The sequence below is a fragment of the Panulirus ornatus genome, chromosome 15 (assembly GCF_036320965.1).
Source record: "Panulirus ornatus isolate Po-2019 chromosome 15, ASM3632096v1, whole genome shotgun sequence".
Classification (NCBI taxonomy): domain Eukaryota; kingdom Metazoa; phylum Arthropoda; class Malacostraca; order Decapoda; family Palinuridae; genus Panulirus; species Panulirus ornatus.
Genome location: NC_092238.1, coordinates 28,502,995 through 28,523,815, shown reverse-complemented (window position 1 = coordinate 28,523,815; position 20,821 = coordinate 28,502,995). Strand labels below are relative to the sequence as shown.

General features: G+C 39.9%; 2 protein-coding genes across 2 annotated transcripts in view; both read left to right on the top strand.

Annotated features, from left to right (window-relative positions):
• Positions 1-4,073: 4,073 nt before the first annotated feature.
• On the top strand, positions 4,074-18,179 carry LOC139753806 (uncharacterized). Its single transcript, XM_071670686.1, has 4 exons — positions 4,074-4,202; positions 10,116-12,927; positions 13,832-14,038; positions 16,730-18,179. Exons 2-4 carry the CDS (start codon positions 10,332-10,334, stop codon positions 17,002-17,004), a joined length of 3,078 nt encoding a protein of 1,025 aa, XP_071526787.1. The 5' UTR covers positions 4,074-4,202; positions 10,116-10,331; the 3' UTR covers positions 17,005-18,179.
• A 2,339-nt stretch (positions 18,180-20,518) lies between these two features.
• Positions 20,519-20,821, top strand: part of LOC139753805 (ran GTPase-activating protein 1-like) — a 37,758-nt gene continuing 37,455 nt past the window's right edge. The window contains exon 1 of the mRNA XM_071670685.1: positions 20,519-20,676. Within this exon, the coding sequence (XP_071526786.1) occupies positions 20,613-20,676 (64 nt within the window). The 5' untranslated portion in view covers positions 20,519-20,612. The remainder of the gene's footprint in view (positions 20,677-20,821) is intronic.

Here is a 20,821-nt window from a genome sequence, read left to right as displayed (position 1 = left end):
GCCCATAGAACTGGATGGCAAGATCGTTTCCTAAGCAGTGAGTGAAATCAGAATTTGATAGTGTTGAGAGGCGTTCAAAACGGAGTGAATAAAAATCACGAAAGGTCACCAGCCCTATGTTTACAAAGACCCAAAACACACCATAGCTTTTGATTATAGAAATGACCCGGCACTATTTAGTCGCAGGTGAATTACGCAGATTTGAAGGCACGCCGCGTAACCTCATGTCCCAGAGATTTTGACCCTTATCGCCTAGATTATTTAAGAGTGCGTCAGACTCGGCCTTAGAGGTAGATTTCAACCCGCAAACTTTATCCGGTATGAAATCATAGCAGTGATAGACAGACAGAGAGAAATGTGTCCACCTATCCCCACCCCCTCCTCTTCCTGTCAGGAATATATTAACCCGAAATGATATTCTCTGCCTCTTTAAGGATCACTGGGGATTTTAATAACCCAGCGATGATTCGCGAAATGACGAGCATCGGGTGGGGCTGTTGACCACACGGGAACACGGAAACAGATTAATCTGTAAACTCCTGTCAGCCTTTTAGGAAATGAATGTACACGACAGTGAAAAGACGAGAGGCATAACTCTAACGACACAAGAAAATGGATATGAAACTGTCCATCGGTGGCAGACGGGAGCAATACGATATTAACCCTTTACCTTGCAAAGCAACAACAGTAAGTCAAGTGTAATGGCGGTATGTGACCTGTCCTGGTAGTCATCACCTCGATAGCTCAGTCAAGTGTGTTGCCGGCCCCGTGGCCTGTTCTGGTACCAAACCAGCACTTCGACAACCTTGATCATTTGCAGTTGCCTCAGCTCTAGCAAGTGTCATGATTTTTTCACATCCCTTTTTGCGCAAGTTTTCACTCGCTCTTTATCGCCCCAATCGTTATCACATTTTTCCTTGTTAGCATTTTCTCCTTCCCATTTTCCCTCTTTCACTTGCGCTGGACAAATATTATTTCCTCGAACTCGTGCGTCAGCGAGGTGTGGACTCACACACATTTCCTGTAGGGTGGGGAATGTTTTGCCGTCCGCCATCCTCCTATCATTTTATTTTCTTGAGTGTAGATATCCTCTCACTTCCTCTCCTAAATAACTGCATTTCCCTCCTCTCTCTCTCTCTCTCTCTCTCTCTCTCTCTCTCTCTCTCTCTCTCTCTCTCTCTCTCTCTCTCTCTCTCTCTCTCTCTGCACACACACAAACACACTAGACTCATCGACCGTGAGAAACCTAAATGGAGTCACACACTCTCATGTCGTTCGCTTCTCCGCCAACGTCCACATGATCATCTCGTATCGCTCGTTAAGTTCCTCCCTTAGAAGGCAATCACTCATCAGTTGCCTCTGACTGACAGCCTCGAACGCAGGTCAGCGGCAGTTGCTCGGACGGGAAAGAGCATTTCTGTCCGTACGTCCGTCCACATCCGTGTGCAGGCACACTAGACCAGAATTCAAGAATCTGAGTAGCCAAATTCGTCAGCCAATCACTCCCGCTCTGATGGGTGAGAAAGAACAGGGACGGGGGGAGGGGGGATAAGTAAAACTACTAACTGGAATCCTGACAAAATTTAATACCGAATCCATCCAGATTTTCTTTGGCATCACGAAAATGTTAGAGAGGCCCCACCACGGCCATTACGCCCACCTCAACCGTGATGGAACAGAGGACTGGAAATATATATATATATATATATATATATATATATATATATATATATCCAAACGAAGTTCTCTCAAAATTGAATCTTGAGTCATGAAGATTTCTGTTGGTAGAAACAAGTTTTAGGGGGAATCCAGGGATTCTCTCTCTCTCTCTCTCTCTCTCTCTCTCTCTCTCTCTCTCTCTCTCTCTCTCTCTCTCTCTCTCTCTCTCCTTCCTCAATAAGTAAGTTATCGGTCATTCATCTCGTCGTTGAGCGAATTTGGTGGGCTTGCTTATGGGTGCGTCTGTCTTTCGTGGGAGCAACCTCAGTTTCTTGTGACCTGGGGGCACTCGTATGACCGGGGAACTTACTGTTCCCAGGTCGAAATCAATGTCCCACATATCGGCAGCTGATAACGTCGTTCTCTATATCTGAGGTGGTCAGTGACCTCGTCGCCCAGGTCTGTCAGAATGGATTTCCTAGATCTCAAAATCGTTTTGGACAGTGACCTGGTTGTCCAGTCTCACCAGGTCTAGTGACCTGCATGATTAAGATTTAAAAGGTGGAAAAGGGAATACAAGAATGGTACGTGGGAACACACACACACATATATATATATAAACATATATATATATATATATATATATATATATATATATATATATATATATATATATATGTATGTATGTATATATATATATATATATATATATATATATATATATATATATATATATATATATATATATATATATATGTATGTATGTATATATATGTATGAGAGAGTACTTATGTTTTGCCAAAGAATGCAGGGCTAGCGCGTTGCTCCGGAGAAACTAGTAGAGTTAAGGGACATTAAAGAATGATTCCTTGTTGAGTGGAAGGACAGGTTTGAAGAGTTGAAGTTGGGAGGAATTTGTTGACGAGTTCCTGGTAACACGGTGTCGAAGAGGATTACAGGAAAAGAACAGGAAAACTGGGGGCGAAGAGAGCTTGGGCCTGAAGCTAAGTGCTGCATGAAAAGACGACTTTGGTTGGTTGTTTTATTGTCTGCCAGGGTCGTTAAGGCCGTAGTCTTCAGTTTATAATTACCGTATGAAAAATCTTTAACTCCACCTTCAGGTGCGTACGGTTTATATATATATATATATATATATATATATATATATATATATATATATATATATATATATATAATTTTTTCATACTTATTTGCCATTTTACCATATTAGCGAGGTAGCGTCAAGAGTAGGGAACAGAGCCTTAGAGGGTAAATACTCTCTATTCCTTCTTTTTGGAAAAGTAAAGATTGTAGGGGAGGATTTCCAGCCCCCACTCCCACCCCTTTTTTTTAAGTCGCCTCTACGACACGCAGGGAATACGTGGGAAGTATTCTTTCTCCCATATATATATGATGATTATTTAGAATGTGAGCTTTGTACCACTGATATCAGTATTTTCAGAGAAACAACCTCAGCAATCACTGGACTTACTCGGCAATGAATTTCTGTGATTTTTTTTCTTTTTTTTTTTTGCCAATACAAGCCTCGTTAATTTTTCTACACACTGGTATGATGATATGCATGAGAATTTAGTCTCGAGGATAGACAATTCACTTGTTGAACACATGGGCATGGTCTTGGGTAAATGGGCAAGGGGAAGTTAAATGTTTGAGTAATGCTCCACCGTGGATTTCCCCCCCAAATTTACGTGACTGGGTGGGAGGTATGGTAGGAGACAGGAGAGTTGGTCGCATCAGTTTGTGTTCGAAATCTCATCTTCCATCCCGTACGTGACATCTCTCACCACTTCCAAAAATCACTTGAGGGTTCACTCTCATATCTGCCTGGAATATATAACATACTACTATCATGAATTATTCTGCATGATATTTGCAGAAGTAACTGATGTGATGACTAAAATAAAGTTGAAGTCGGAGGCACAATAACAATGAACGAACGGGGTTTCCCGTCTTCGTCCCGAGGTATTTCCCATGCGGGTTGCGATCTGACGCACGTTTCGCTGACTACTGTTTTATATGAGGTGTTTGTGGATGTTATTTGCTTTCGAGGATTATATTTTTGACGTTAAGCACGAGCCATGTAAATCTACTTGCAAGTAAGGAATGAAATATAATCTGTAAATACGCAATGGTGGTACCTTCAAAGACACCGAGTGTTAAAGTTAACGGCTGTCGGTGCGTTCTCTCTGCATATGGATTGGGGGCGCCTGTAGTTGAACCAACGGTTGGAAATATAATGGTCATATTACGCCTTCTGGAGTGTTATTTCACGGAAACCTTGAAAACCCCTGTGACTAGAATTATGATGTACCCGAATGTCAAGAAAGTACCGCATACACTTCAGTGCAGGGAAGTGTTTGATGTATTTTAATCTCCCATTAAACTTCATCTGAGGAGACTTGTCAGCTTAGTGGGCTGAAGGCCGTTCACCAGAGCTGACTGTGAGTCAGTCAGTGGCGCAGTTGCTGCTAGCCAGACGTAGGAGAAGGTAGTCTCTACCGGCCCCTGGCCGAGTTCGATGGGTAAGTTATCAATTTTTATTCGCTCTTTCGCGAGCACTTTCGTTTCGTAGATCAGGGCACCATTGATATCCCAGTGATATTCGTCACATCTCCATATATATATTTATAGCAAGTTGTATTTCCATCCCCATAAAGTAAATAGCAGGGAGAACATTCATAAGGTGAAGTCTGAAGGTCGCTAACACGTACGAACACCCCGGGGCCCGCCCAAATGTTCCTAGAATTCTGCCGATACTCCTGTTGTCTCAAAGATTTTATCGTTAACATTTATTTTCCTGTCATTAGTACAACAGATATGTAACATTGGACGTCAAATAAACCCATGTTGAAGCTTGAAAAAGTAATTTGGCGTATCCGCATCATACAGTAGGTGAGTTCTGCATTAGGATACTTTGTTGTTTGGATCTGGTGCTTGTTTGCATGAATTTTCTCCCTGCCAGAAGCACAATTTTGCAGTGATTGGCATTAATCGGGTTAGGGACCTTATTAGTCAATATGCACCTCTTTTGCCATTGGTGGTTCCAATTCTAGATTTTCTTTATTACTCGCCTCTTTAGGCTTTTGTAGCCATTTAGAGACATCCTCATACCTTTCATAATACAATTTTTGTGCCTTGTATGATGACCGCACTATTTATCCGTTATGTATTGTAATTTGGGACTAATTTAAGTCGAAAGATATAGGTGAACTGATCCTTATCCATATACTTAAAAGAAAGAATATATATATATATATATATATATATATATATATATATATATATATATATATATATATATATATATATTCGTAGTAGTTGCTGAGTTATAATCAGCTTCCCTTGCCCTGTAAATAACTTATCTTTCTGCAAACAGTAGGTGTAATACATTGTCTGTTACAAAGTCATGGTGTGGAGTTTTCTTCAAGAGCATATTTTCCCAACAAGCATGTACATTATAGTCGTATACGACCTTTTTTTTTACATGAACATTCTTCTACACATCTTTGATAAGAAAAGACTAAATCAAGGTACCTAAAATCTTATCTTGTTCCTTTCGTTAGGATGTAGCTGTGTCTCAGACAATACTGAAATAAGAGATGAAACACAAATCTTATTCCGATTCCGTGAATAAAACCTAATTTGAAGATTTCCATCTTGAAGATTGGCCATTTTGTCTGGGGATCGTACATGTGAGAAGTTGGATACAGGGTAGATATTTCGTAATCAGATGACACTTTGATTGTTTTAGTTTTGATAGGATTAATGACAGTAACTCGTCCATGAAAGTTACCAGTGATGGTTATTTAAAATGGAAGTGGCAGCTTGGTGCATGAAACAATGAGAAATACAGCAAAAGTATCTGTTCTAATTTATTGTAAAATCGGGAAACCACAATTCACAGGAGGTTTAAATTCGTGGGTTGTGTCAGAGGGTGGATGATATAGCAGCGGATGGAAGTGTCATTGGGAAGCCTACTGACGCACAGGAGGAATTGCTAAGTTTGGATATTTGTAACATCTCTGGACTTCCCTGGTATATATATATATATATATATATATATATATATTGAGGACTTTCGGACAATTGTGTTTCTCGTTAGACACTTCATATCTGATTACCCAAGAAAATCGAGAATACAAAACAAATTACGAATATCACAAGGACACCATTAATAAGTTTTTGATAACCAGCGTTCATAGGGACGCCTGTATAAACGTACCTTGGGCGTGCATGACATATGAATGGTGTGAATCATGAAGTAGGACCTTATTGGCTAATGAGAATCCGTACTGAGAATACCTGCAGACCAGAACTCTGGCAGGACTGTACGGATAGTAGTGCTTAGGGTCGTACTGTCGTGCTGTAGGACCGTTGCGTCGTGTTCAAGGGTCGTATGGTCGTGCTTAAGGTTTGACTGTCGTGCTCAAGGGTCGAACTGTCGTGCTCAAGGGTCGAACTGTCGTGCTCAAGGGTCGAACTGTCGTGCTGAAGGGTCGAAATGTCGTGCTCAAGGGATTTATATAACCGTATGATGTTACTAGATGTCCCCATTTTCCGTGAACCTTCGTATCTAACACCGTGATTAGCAACACCGGAAATCCTTTTTGAGATAACTGGGATTGGGAGCAAGTCAGAGAGAGAGAGAGAGAGAGAGAGAGAGAGAGAGAGAGAGAGAGAGAGAGAGAGAGATCAGCATTGTATGATGAATAAATGAGTAACCGCCGGTACAGTGTGAATACATTTCAGGGTATATTTCTGGATTTCATCATTTTTGGACCTATGATTTTCTGATCATTTATACGAAGCAGATATTTATACGAAAAGGGAATATACAACTTCCTCAATTAAACATGGATTAACCATTGCTGTCCACGCTGGCAAAGCTTTATCATATGTACCGCCTATGGCTCTCTCTCCCTTGGCGAGTGACGTCACGCACGGGGCGTCTGATAAGATACAGACTTGATTTATCAGAAATCTCTAATGTTCAGAGTCACGAATGGTGACCAAGTTGGTGAACAGCTCTTTATTTTCTTCTTATACATGGATTTAGGATATTCCATTCACGATAGGAATTACAAAAACACTTTAAGGTGATTACTACGGTCTGAAAGCATGTACTTTTAAATGGATTACCGGATCGTGTTTGCGAATACGGATGCCTAGGTAAATTTGTATCAGTAAATGTCATCGAAGTTCAGACCAGAGCACACGACATACAAAGCTTTGTTCACGATGATGTGTTTGGGACTGCGGTTAGTTTATTGGTATTCTGTTTCGGCCAAATGACAACCAGGGTCGTTAAAAGGCCTTCAACATCATGTCAATCGAAAAAAAAGGAAATTGAACACCTTCAGCGTGTTTTAAGATGATTCTATGGCCATGGACGCTCTCATTGCATACATGGCCCTTGTAGGTAACATGACTATACTGCATGGGCTATAGAATTACCAGTGTGAGTTGTGCCGTAGTTGTAAATATTTTTAAAAGCAGTAAATATATGTATATATATAGTTCATTGCAGTTGAATTTGCACCTGGTTTCTTTATTTTGGGTTTATTATTATTATTATCATTATTATTATTATTATTATTATTATTATTATTATTATTATCATCATTATTATATTAATATCATTATTATTTATCATTATGATTGCTCTGTGTACATGATCTCCATTTCTCTTTCCTTCTGTTTTTTTTCTTGTCAGTCTTTATGAGATAGATAGATAGATTCTAGAGAAAAGGAATAATGGCATGCTTATAAGCCAAGGTCTGGAACATCCCTTTTTGGATTTCTTTATTCTTTACATGCAGTAACATAATTTACTTGAAAATCTTATTTTTTTTATCATTATTATAATTTTCTCCACCAAGCCTATAGAATCCAAGACCTCTTATATTCTTTGTACATCTAATGAAGTGTTCGAGGACATTTATACTTATATTATAGTGTAACCTTTGCGATATGCACGTTTGTATTAATGTTATTAGTCATTACTCCTTACAAAGGATATATATATATATATATATATATATATATATATATATATATATATATATATATATATATATATAGTTCATCAAGGCCGTCAACATAGAACCACCACCCGAAAAAAACATGTACACCTACAGGCGTCGAAAATGATTCAAAGACCATAGAAATTCTCATTATATATATATATATATATATATATATATATATATATATATATATATATATATATATATATATATATATATAACTGGAGGAAGTGAAGTGTTTTAGATATCTGGGAGTGGATCTGGCAGCGGATGGAACCATGGAAGCGGAAGTGGATCATAGGGTGGGGGAGGGGGCGAAAATCCTGGGGGCCTTGAAGAATGTGTGGAAGTCGAGAACATTATCTCGGAAAGCAAAAATGGGTATGTTTGAAGGAATAGTGGTTCCAACAATGTTGTATGGTTGCGAGGCGTGGGCTATGGATAGAGTTGTGCGCAGGAGGATGGATGTGCTGGAAATGAGATGTTTGAGGACAATGTGTGGTGTGAGGTGGTTTGATCGAGTGAGTAACGTAAGGGTAAGAGAGATGTGTGGAAATAAAAAGAGCGTGGCTGAGAGAGCAGAAGAGGGTGTTTTGAAGTGGTTTGGGCACATGGAGAGGATGAGTGAGGAAAGATTGACCAAGAGGATATATGTGTCGGAGGTGGAGGGAACAAGGAGAAGAGGGAGACCAAATTGGAGGTGGAAAGATGGAGTGAAAAAGATTTTGTGTGATCGGGGCCTGAACATGCAGGAGGGTGAAAGGAGGGCAAGGAATAGAGTGAATTGGAGCGATGTGGTATACCGGGGTTGACGTGCTGTCAGTGGATTGAAGCAAGGCATGTGAAGCGTCTGGGGTAAACCATGGAAAGCTGTGTAGGTATGTATATTTGCGTGTGTGGACGTATGTATATACATGTGTATGGGGGGGGGGGGGTTGGGCCATTTCTTTCGTCTGTTTCCTTGCGCTACCTCGCAAACGCGGGAGACAGCGACAAAGTATAATAAGAAAAAATAAAATAATATATATATATATATATATATATATATATATATATATATATATATATATATATATATATATATATATATATATAGTTCATCAAGGCCGTCAACATAGAACCACCACCCGAAAAAAAACATGTACACCTACAGGCGTCGAAAATGATTCAAAGACCATAGAAATTCTCATTATATATATATATATATATATATATATATATATATATATATATATATATATATATATATATATCATACAAACCTCCAACAGCTACCTCGCACGCGCGCGGTGGGAGGATGGTGCTATTTCATGTGTAGCGGAGTGGCGACGAAATGGATGAAGGCAGCAAGTATGAATTAGTACATGTGTATATATGTATATGTGCGTGTGTGGGCCTTTATGTATATACATGTGTATGTGGGTTGGGCCATTCTTTCGTCTGTTTTTCTTGCGCTACCTCTATAACGCGGGAGACAGCGACAAAGTATAATAAATAAATAGTATATATATATATATATATATATATATATATATATATATATATATATATATATATATATATATACAAAGGCCGCATATTCTGACACCCTTTCATTACCTGTTGTGTGTAATGCACAGACCGCCACAGCTTCCTATCCACAACCAGGCCCCACAAAGCACTCCATAGTTTACCCTGGTTATTATTATTGTTATTCTTATTGTTATTATTATTATTATTATTAGTTATTATTATTATTTTACTATTATTAATATTATTTTACTATTATTATTATTATTATTATTATTATTATTATTATTATTATTATATTATTATTGCAGCTCTTGTTTCATGGTTTACCTTGACCATTTCATAAACCTTTGGTCAACCTAATGACACGTCATTCCCTATATAACATTGACTCATGTCATGATATCCCATGTATGCCTCTCATCCTTCTCTTTAGATTCAGGACCCAATATTCTAAAGCTCCTTTCACTCCACCCTCCTCTTTTTCAGTCGACCCCTCCCTCATGCTCTCACCGCCTCTGACACTTCAAACCTTCCAATCAGTCAGCCTTCATGTCTTCACTCATCCTCTCCTTATGTCCAGACCATTTCAGCGTATCTGGGTCAGGTCTTTCATCCAGACTAAGGCTACAAAGGAATTAGACAACACGTATAATGATAATGATAATAATGATAATAGTAATAACAATGATAATGATAATAATGATAATGATAATAATAATAATAATAATAATAATAATATTATTATTATTATTATTATTATTATTATTATTATTATTATTATTATCACTACTACTACTACTATAGTATTTAAAAAGGTAGGTTCGCTTCATTATTTTGTCTGTAAATGTTTTGTAGTCTTTGTAAATGCTGAAAGTAAATTCCAGCTCTTCCTTTCAGAGGGATGTAACTGATTGGAAAGTCCAGATGCACACTTCAGACAGTGTTTAAAAAAAAAAAAAAGGAAGACTTCAATGGATGAAGAAACCAAGAAACTGTCATGGCTAAGATGAAAGCAGTGAAAGGAAGTGCTTGTAGGTGACTGACAAGTCAGCCACAAGGTATGTAAATAAAGTAGTCATCATGTAGCGTGAAGGATCAGTGTGTGCCAGCAAGATGGGTTCACCACTAGGGGTAACCCCGCTCAAGCAGCGGGGCCTCTGGTACTACTTGGGGCTGCGGAGTTCTGGTGAAGCGGTTTTCCCGGCAGTCTTCCGCGTGTCTTACCTTGGCGGGAACATTGCCATAAAAGAGCACATCTTTGTCCTTATGGAAAGTGCCAATAAATCCCAGAAGCCATTGACTGATGAGAGTAAAGAAAAGCTCTTCAAAAAACAGTATACTGAAGAACAGAGGCATAAGTTAGACAACCAAAGACCTCCAGAGGAATTTGACATTACCTTTTTGCATAAGTTACTCCGCAACAATAAGATGTGTGACCTCGCTCCTGATGACTCTGTATGGAGAGACAAATCCCATCCGTTAGAGTATGGCATTCAGTTCATCAAAGACGAGAGGAACAGACTCTCTCATGAGTCACAGGAGCTCTCAGAACAAGACTTTCTTGACGTGATGAAAAATCTGCAGGAGATAATGAGAGAAATACTTGAAGCAGCTGAAAAACGCTTCAGTGTTGACTTTAGTCAGCTGTACACCAACATCTGCCAACAGCTGAAAGCCATCCAGGAGACAGATATCATTGACAATATGGATCCATCCAATGTAGACCATTGGCGCAAGTTGAAGGAGATTCAGAAACTCTTTCGAGAACACGAGGAGAAAGATGTACGAGAGGAGAGCATGAAGGAAATCATAAGTACCTACGAACCTTTGTGTCTGGTGGAACCCGCCCCTTGGCTTCTGAGAGACGGTGACGCTGTTGAACCAGACCTCATATTTGTCACCATGGAACTGGAACAAGATGATATAATGCACAGCAAAGAAAAGAAGAAGAAAATCATCGTCAGCCACAAGCAGCTTGTGACCGTCGCGAGACCAGATGGCGCTAACCCAAATGTGGTTGTTCTTAAGGGAGATGGTGGCCTCGGCAAATCCACCCTGATGAAGCTAGTTATGCACCATTGGTTGAATAAAACCAGTGAAATTGATGGACTTTCCTCCTTTCCACTTGTATTATTCACTGAGTGCAGAGACATCTCCAAACAGAGCATAGACGATCTTCTCCAACATTACCTCCCACAGACTGTAAGGTCAGTCAACGGCTGTGAACGTCTGAAAGAAATCGTATTGAGTCAGCCGTTGATTATTATAGTCGATGGCTACGATGAGATTAATCCCTCCTCGGAGAAGCTTTTGAAAGAAATTCTAGCTCTTAATGGAGACCACATCAAGGTTTTCGTTACAACGCGACCCATAAGTGCAAAGCAACTGGCATTGATACTCCCTAAAACTAAGAGGAATTTGACATTGCAGCTTCTAGGCATTGACAAGGAGCATCAGTCTCTCTTCGTCACAAAACTCATGCATGTTTTGCTTGATGACAGCCAGAGGGTTAAGGAAGAAACGGATAGATTGATGGAACACCTGCATGGTATGGCAGAGGATGTACAGAGTATATTGCACAGTCCTCTCAACTTGGGTCTGATTGTGCTAATTTGGATCGAGTCTCCAGAAAAGATCAACTCCTTAACCTCCATGACCACACTGTTTTCAGCGTTCCGTGAGCTGATATCGGGCAAGGTGATTGAGAGACTGGTCAACAGAGGGTTAAAGGAATCCAAGGCAGAGGAGATGTGCCAGGTGTTTTTAGAGTATTATGATGAGTTAGCTTATATCACTCACTGTAGAGAAGAGTTTGAGTTGAAAGAAAAGACAGTCAGTGAACTGAGGAAAAAATGTCGGGATATGAAACTGCCAGATGACGCAGGGGAAGAATTCTTATCCTCGTATTTCACCATGAAAATGTCCAGGAAACTGCTCAAGATAACTATGATATACAGCTTCCGCCACAGGTCAGAGCAAGAATATGCTTGTGCGAACTATCTTGCCACAGAAGTCACTCAGCCATCATCGTCACAGAAAACAATTCAAGACGTAATACGACAGAAATTTGCAGACGTTAACGATGTGGGAAAGAAATTCGAACGAGTGTTGCTCTATCTCACAGGCATTCTCCATGAGAAAGAAGTCCTGGATGAATTTGGTGCAGAGATCATTGAACTTGTGCACTTTGAGACATTCCCATACTCGGTGGAGACTGATCCTTTGCTCCGCCACTTGGCGGAATGTGAGACTGACTCCGATGTCGCACGAGCCGTGAGGATGAAACTGGAGCATTATGCCAAGATCAAGAAAAGCAAATGGAGGATCAGTACCGGGGTGCACCTTTGTTCTCTCCTGCCCTTACTCTCCTCGAAGAGTGTTAAGAAACTGGACCTGTACATCCCAGAGAACACCGCAACTATCACCCATCTACAACCCGCCCTGGAGTCTGTGGTGAATAACGACATCAAACTCAAGTTAGAACTCACGCACAACTTCTTCAAGTTCCCTCTCACAGAGGCCACGGACGATTCCGCCGTTGAGATATTTTCCCAGAGCGGAGTGTTGGAGGAGTTCAGAGGACGCATCAGCAAAGTTGGGGTGTTGCTTCTGCCAGAGTCCTTGACCACACTGAAACTGAAGGTCGGGTTGGAGGACATACCGCACCTCAACAAACGCATCCCTGACCTCTGGCAGCTAAGTGAAATGAGTGAGTATATATGCACTTTTTTTTTTTTTTTTTTTTTTTTTTACAGTCTTAAGCAAATTATCCTTTCTCTGCACTCAACTCGACAAGATGTTCCCATTTTCATTTCAACTGGTTACTTCATGCCCTCCACTGACGTATCACCCACTTCTGCATTCAGATCCCCCAAGCACCAGAATCTGATCCCATACATCAAGTATTTCAGTCCACTTACACAGATCATGCAAAATGACACCCCGTCTCTCCTCTACTGTTTTCACTACCAGGTGCATGAGCACTGGCAGTCACTCACTCTTTTGCAGTCTACTCCCCTTTTCACTCGCATCAGTCATAACTTAGTCCTGCAGCTTCTTCTTTGGTAGTACATACCACTTCCTACACTTTTGCCCTCGCATTAACTCCCGACTCTAACCCCCACGGAAACTCCAAAACCATTCTTGCCCCTTCCTCCTTCAGCTTAGTTTCACTCACAGCATGAACTTCCAGGTTTCTCGTTTAAAACTTACTACCTATATCTCTCCCTTTCTCATCCTTGTCACATCTACATACATTCAGACATCACAGCTTGCTCCTGTTTGTGGAAATTCACGATAAAAGGAAATGAGCATTTCCAGTGCCGTAGATACGTAAATATATGTACATTGAAAATAACTTTTGAGCGTTTTTAGCTCATTTCTTTAAGGAACAAATCACGTTATTGATAACACCTGTAACATACTTATATCCCCGAGGATTTCAGTATGTCTCTACATTACTTAATGTAAAAAGAAAAAAAAAATAATGATACAGATGGGTGTTTAATTCATCTTCTTTGAAGTAATATAGTGATTTACATAAGACAGAAATTTATGGCAAAGAGTGCCTTTTGCATTGCTAACATAAGGACGATCGAGTTTTCCTCTTGCAGCTCTGGTGATGCGACTGTCAACCATACCAGACCCAAACACCGTGTCCCGCATTCAGTACTATGGAGAAGAGCTGTGGATCTGGCTGGAGTGTCCTTCTCTGCAAGACGATGAGGCTGGTAGGGCCGGCGCCATGGTAAGAAACATGTGGCCTGCAGGAGAAAGACAACAGTACGACGGGGTCGCCTTCTTCGACACTCACCTCACTGGTAGGTCGTGTGCTGGCACTAGTGGAAGGTTAGTGTGGGTGTAGTGATGAGGGATCTGGGTAGTACACCGTAAGATATTGGGGATGGACCACCATGTTCATCATCACTACACCTAACACAACTCGCCACTAACCCTACTCTTCTTCCACCTCACTACTCGTTAACATTACTAAGCCACTCCTCACCCACTACCCACAGGTCTTTATAACCTTCACTCTGCTCTCCTCGGGCCTCATGAATTATTCCCCACCATAGTTATGCGGTTCCCTGAATTGGTCCAGCATCACAATCACTGGCCCTTGGCAGGGTACCTTCACTAGTAACATATTGGTGAAGGTCTTAGACATAAAGATGCGGTCTTAAGATGCTAGGAAGAATTTCTCTAGTGCTTCAGAAGTTCTCTTTGAAGCCGTAGAAGATTTTGATTGTTTCAGGAAGCTTTTTCGCTTGTTAGGGAGGCTTTATAAACATGCTGATTGGGGGGTCATAGATTTAAAGTAAGCCCTTTCCAGATGCTGGGAGAACGCTTCAGGATGTACGGTAGGGTTCTCGAGTGTGGGATGTTACTATCAGATGCTAGGGAGAGCCTTTCAGACACTTTAAATGTTCTGTGATAGGGAAGCTCTCTTAGATGATAAAAAGGCCTTTTCTCAGATGCTATAGAAGCACTTTGAGGTGCAAGGGAAGCTCATACATGGTGAAGAGGCTCCTTCAGATGTCAGAGAGGCTCTTTCAAGTACTTTTAAGAAGTTCTCTGTTAAGAAGGCTCTCTCTCTCAGATGTCAAAGCAACTCTACTTATGCATTAGTATGGGACAAAGAGTCAGGTTGTATAAGCACTGATAGGGCCTCTATCTATAAAGGTGAGAGCAGATTACGTATCAGTGAGTAGGAGCTTTCTAACACATCAGATAACAGTTCTGGTAAGACATTACTAGGGTAACACACATCAACCGGGGTCCAAAGCATACTAGAAAGCCTCGCTTCAAGTTATGCCTCACATCTGCATGTATGTACCTTACACCTGTTCAGTGACACCACGGACCCACTAGAAGACATTAGTACTAAGAGCCAAACACCTGCTGAAACATACAATGTCACTGCTGCTGAAATGCACAATATACCTGTTAGGATGCACATCTGTTGTGAAGGCCCATGTAACTGACATCGCCTTATGCACACCTGTTCGCATTCACATTACTTTTGGGAGAAAATTCCTTACACTACATACCTATTAGGAAACTTCATGGAAGGAACCACATCTTTGCTAGAAGCCACCAAATACCTCCATAAATGCATCCCATATCTGTCAGGAAGCCTTACTTTCTCGTTACGAGAGACACACATCTATTAGGAATCACCAGACAAGTACTTGTCATAAATCCCCAGATACCTGCAAGGAGACACCTCACACTTATTATGAGGTACATCATCTCAGTAGATTGTACTACACACCTGCTAGGTGGCGCCACACACTTGTTTTAAGGCACATCTTCCCAGTAGATTGTACCACACACTTGTTGTGGTGTGCATCATCCCGGTAGATTGTACCTCACACCTGTTGTGGGGTGCTTCATCCCAACTGATTGTACCACACTCCTTTTAGTGGGTAACTATAAGTTGGCTACAGATGCTTACAGGAGGCACCATGCATCTTTTTTTTAGAGGGGCTTAACATCTTTGAGAAGAGTCACATGCATACAATGACATATAGATCTACAAGAGAGCACCACATACCTGCCGTAAATCACCAGAAAAATCGTGGAGGCACTACAAACGTGATCGGAGACACCAGATGTACTGTGAATCACAACTCACCTGCTGAGAGGCAATTAAACACGTTTGTTCAGGGTTACAACGCAACTGTGGGCAAGCACTGCATACCTTATGAAAGGCCACACCTATTTGTTTGGTAGCTCATAACACCTGCCGAGAAGCATTATACACAAAATAGGAAATATACTACTTACCTGTTGGGAGGCAGTAGAAATCAAGACACCACTTATAAGCTGAGGCATCACACTTTTAAGAGGAACCACACATTTGCTGGAAGGCACCATCCACTTCCTGGGAGACCATGCACTTGGTAGGTGGGAGTACCACTCGCGCTAGGGTCACCACAAAAATGCTGGGTGTTATCATATACCTACTTTTTTTTTTAGACATGTAATAGGTGACACCATATGTATCTATGCTAAGTGACACCATACATGTTGAAGAAGGTGCCGCATTTGGCAGATGTGAAACACCTGCTTGGAGACTGCACACCAGATGGGACATATGACACCAGACAAAATTATCACACATTCTGCTGGGTGGCACTACACCCATGCGAGGCACCACACATCTCCTAGGTGACACCATACCTGCAAGGAGATGCTTCACACAAATGCTTAATTATATTAATTTCAAGTATTTTGCATGACTCATAAACCCAAAAGAAATAGTGAACTGAGAAGTCATTAATCAGTGCCTTGCTTAACTTTAGTAAAGATGAGAAGTCTTCAGTCAATGCCTTGCTTAACTTTAGTAAGATTGATATTACAGTATATATTACTACTTGAATACAACAAATGTATGTAGTGAATACAAGGGCATATAATGAATGTAACAATAATAAGAGAATGAATGAGTGAACAAAACTACATGACTTGATCCTGTTTGTCATGAGTGTCTCTCCCTTTCTCTCCAGCTGCAGGGATCGAGAAATTATTGGAGGACCTTGCAGGCCGAGACACCAGTGCCTGCAGTGTAACCACAAGGCGCAAATCCTCCGTGGATTCTATAGGCTGCACGCAGCTGCAAAACCTCGATCTCGGCGCGAGTAGCGAAGATGAGGAGACTGTTGAGAGTGTGGTCCTGTGGGTACTGCGGATCGACACCTCTCGAGATATCTCTGATGAAGACCTGGACCGGTTGTCCACCATAGCCAAGGCACAAGATATCGAAGAGCTGCATGTCTACTGAAGACCAGGAATGGTATTGAGGAGCTGCACAGCCGCTACCTAATTTTTTTTTTTTTTTTTTAACTGATATCTGGACACGGTGCACACAGTCAAAACACCTGTTTATAAAAAGAGTGACCCATTTCACCCATCCTGCTAACTTTTAATGGGGACCTTATCTTTGACAGAATTTCATGGGGGTGATAGTGTACCATGAACTGCTTGTTTCTGTTCTAGAAAAAAAAAAGAAGATAGGTGACAATTTTAAGATTCTTAAGTTGTGCTCCTCATTTGATATAAAAAAGAAAAACTTTTTTCCCTACTGTGATCGTATTTTTTTTAGGTTGTACCCTTGATATGGTAAGTGCGTATTAGGTTTGTATAAACTGGTGTTACCGGACTTCCCCTGCATATGGTTATGCTGCGAGTGAAAAGTCACCTTAGATGAGTTTGAATTATCATCAGTGGACTAAAAGGAGAACAGAATCATCTATGAGCTTCCGACTGTAAATTAGCTCATCACATCCCTGATACTGACTGTGGCTTCTTGGGATTATACAATTAAAAAAGATATACTAAAGTCAGTACCATTGCACAACCATGAAACTCCATGACGTAGGGCTCTTACAGCATTGAGGATGCACTTGATGCGGGAACGGAAACGATGGTCTTTAGAACACAAAGGTCTTCGACGAAACTCTCCCTCAGTCTGTTGGATTTGATTATGTTTACTTATGCTTATTGTCCTTATGATTGTTTGATACTGTTCAGTCACAAATGTAGTTTCTTTGAACTTGTCTTGGCTAGTAATATGTTCATCACTAAGCTTTATGAGCCTTTAAATCCAATGACTTTTAAGAAAGTTGGTTAATGATATGCTTTGTAAGAAAGTAATTATAAAAACAGGCTCGTGAGTTTCTTAACAAAAGCATATCTAGTCCACCAACTCCAAATGTTGGGGATTATCGACTAAAGTCAACACTAAGATTCTACTTCTATATATTTTCTCAGCAGTTAAGTGCTGTACCGTGCAATCAATCATTCCAAATAGCATCCGTTAATATATCATGTTCACTTATCTATTCTACCTACAGTAATTCACTCTTATTAAACATAAAATTTTGAACATATTATATGGATACTTGATGAAATATCCTGTACATAGGTATTGATGATTAAAAGTTTGATGTTTTCTAAGCATGAATGTCTGTACCTTTGATTTAATCTTGTTTTGAAGGAACATCACAATTTGAGGGTTCTCTATGAGTAACCGTTCTGTACTTAAAAGGCCCAGCCTAAACTGTTAAGTAGAAAATTTTAGTATAAAGCTTACATCACCTTTATTCATATATATATATATATATATATATATATATATATATATATATATATATATATATATAGATAGATAGATAGATAGAGAGAGAGAGAGAGAGAGAGAGTTTCATTACATCAGAATTTTTTTGTTTCATCATTGCGGTTTAGTATTTGTTTGTTTCAACATTGCTGTCCAGTAGCCACGCGGTACTAGTCTTTCTGGAAGACATACACAAAATATCAAATGTAGGCAGGTGTTCCATCAACCATGTACTCCTCATAAGCACCATGCATACATAAAGGGCCAATTCAAGTCAGTTCTTATGGTCGCACCATACTGCATGTCATGAGATTGTATAAAGTATTAGACAAAAAATGCAAACAAGACTTTAGTACTTCACATCATAGTCAGTCCTGCACTGTGCTCAATAGAGTATATATTTTCAGCACTGACAGACACAGTTTGATATCACCTGAATAGAGGAATAAATCAAACGCAAACTATTCGAACTCCATTGCTTCAAATTGCCTCCTTTCTACTTAGTAAGCTGTTTTAAGCATCTATGATGCAAATAGATTTTCTGAAAACCTATCAGAGGAGGATTTCTTACCTCAGTCTCATGTACTACTAAATATTTATAACGAGGAAATCATTTGATGGTATCATCACTCGAACAGTATATATATGATTTACACTCGAAGCGTACCCCTAACAACCGCTGAATGTAGTACCACGCTTTGGGAAAATTAGTTATAAGTGAATCATTCCAAATATGGGCTTTTCACTATATCGAAAGTTTTATGTTGAACCAGTGTAAAGTTTCAGGTAATCATATTCTAGTAATGTTCTTCAATGCAGTAGATGATACATTCATCTTTACAATAAGGGGTTAAGCTTCGATTTTCATATATCTCTGGGGTCAACTTCGATTCTCATATATCTCTGGGGTTAAGCTTCGTTTCCTACACATCTCTACGGTTAAGCTTCGATTCTCATCTCTGGGGTTAAGCTTCGTTTCCTACACATCTCTACGGTTAAGCTTCGATTCTCATCTCTGGGGTTAAGCTTCGATTCTCATATCTCTGGGGTTGTTTCGATTCTCATATATCTCTACGGTTAAGCTTCGTTTCCTACACAGCTCTACGGTTAAGCTTCGATTCTCATCTCTGGGGTTAAGCTTCGACTCTCATATCTCTGGGGTTGTTTCGATTCTCATATATCTCTAGGGTTAAGCTTCGTTTCCTACACAGCTTTACGGTTAAGCTTCGATTCCCACACAACCCTGGGATTAAACTTTGAACTTCCACTATTCAAATGCTTTTCGGGTTACGTTCCAACGTTCTCAAGATCTCAATTCAAATACTCTAATATTAGGCACCAGGGATGGACAGATTCAAATGAAGTTTTCAAGAACATTGCCATCGCTGTAATCTACCAAGCCGAAATGACAATTTACAAAGTTCTTTCTAATAAGCAACCTTACTTATTCTAGAAAGTGTGGGTACCAAACCGATCAAATCACAGATATATGGAGACCATGGTATCATTTGAGGACATTTACTCCACTTTCAAATTAGAATTCTGGGGTCGTTATCACGAACGCCCCATAATACTTAGCCATAGAATCTTGGACAGTCAGATACTTGCTATCTCTCTCTCTCTCTCTCTTCTCTCTCTCTCTCTCTCTCTCTCTCTCTCTCTCTCTCTCTCTCTCTCTCTCTCTCTCTCTCTCTCTCTCTCTCTCTATATATATATATATATATATATATATGTGTGTGTGTGTGTGCATATTAGAAAAATAACTTCTTTGTTTATCTCCTTAAAATTAACTTACCAGCTATTGCTTCAACTGCCTTCGTTCGTTCCCATGATTGGCCGCTAGAACTGTCAGGCGACTGTCTTTCATTACAATCTTCATCATATATATTGTTTCTGCTTTTATTTTTCGTAGACAGTCAAAATTGAACCTGTAGAATACTAGTTATCAAAATCTTTATAATCCTTAGGAATGAAGATTCTAGACTCTAATTTGAAAGACATGACTCGAATACAACTTCCAAAGCCTTTGAAACTTTTTGAAATAAATATACTCTTTTACCTTTGACCATATTTTATCTACTTATAACTATCATGAATGTCTACTCTAGATTATATATAAATCCTGTACAACGCTAGTCTTTTAGCAGAAAAATTCAGAAGTCCTGAGAACCACCATTACATCCATTTGTCAGTGTTTTCATTCGAATAGTGTGTGAGGTTTGAAAAACGTGCAGATTTCATTGAAATACAAATATCGCCAATTTCTACCTAGTATGAAGATGTTATCAACACTCAGTTTCGTTGGTCAAAACAATGTATGGACTTCAGCTGAAGACGGTATGATTTGACGCTCAAATCTGATGAAAATAGTGTAGAGGACATGACTGGTGGATGGTCCTGGCAGTGAGGTTTCGGTACAACCCCAAATCTAAGGTTTCAAACTGCTAAAACCTCACTACCTATGGTTTCATACCATTACCAT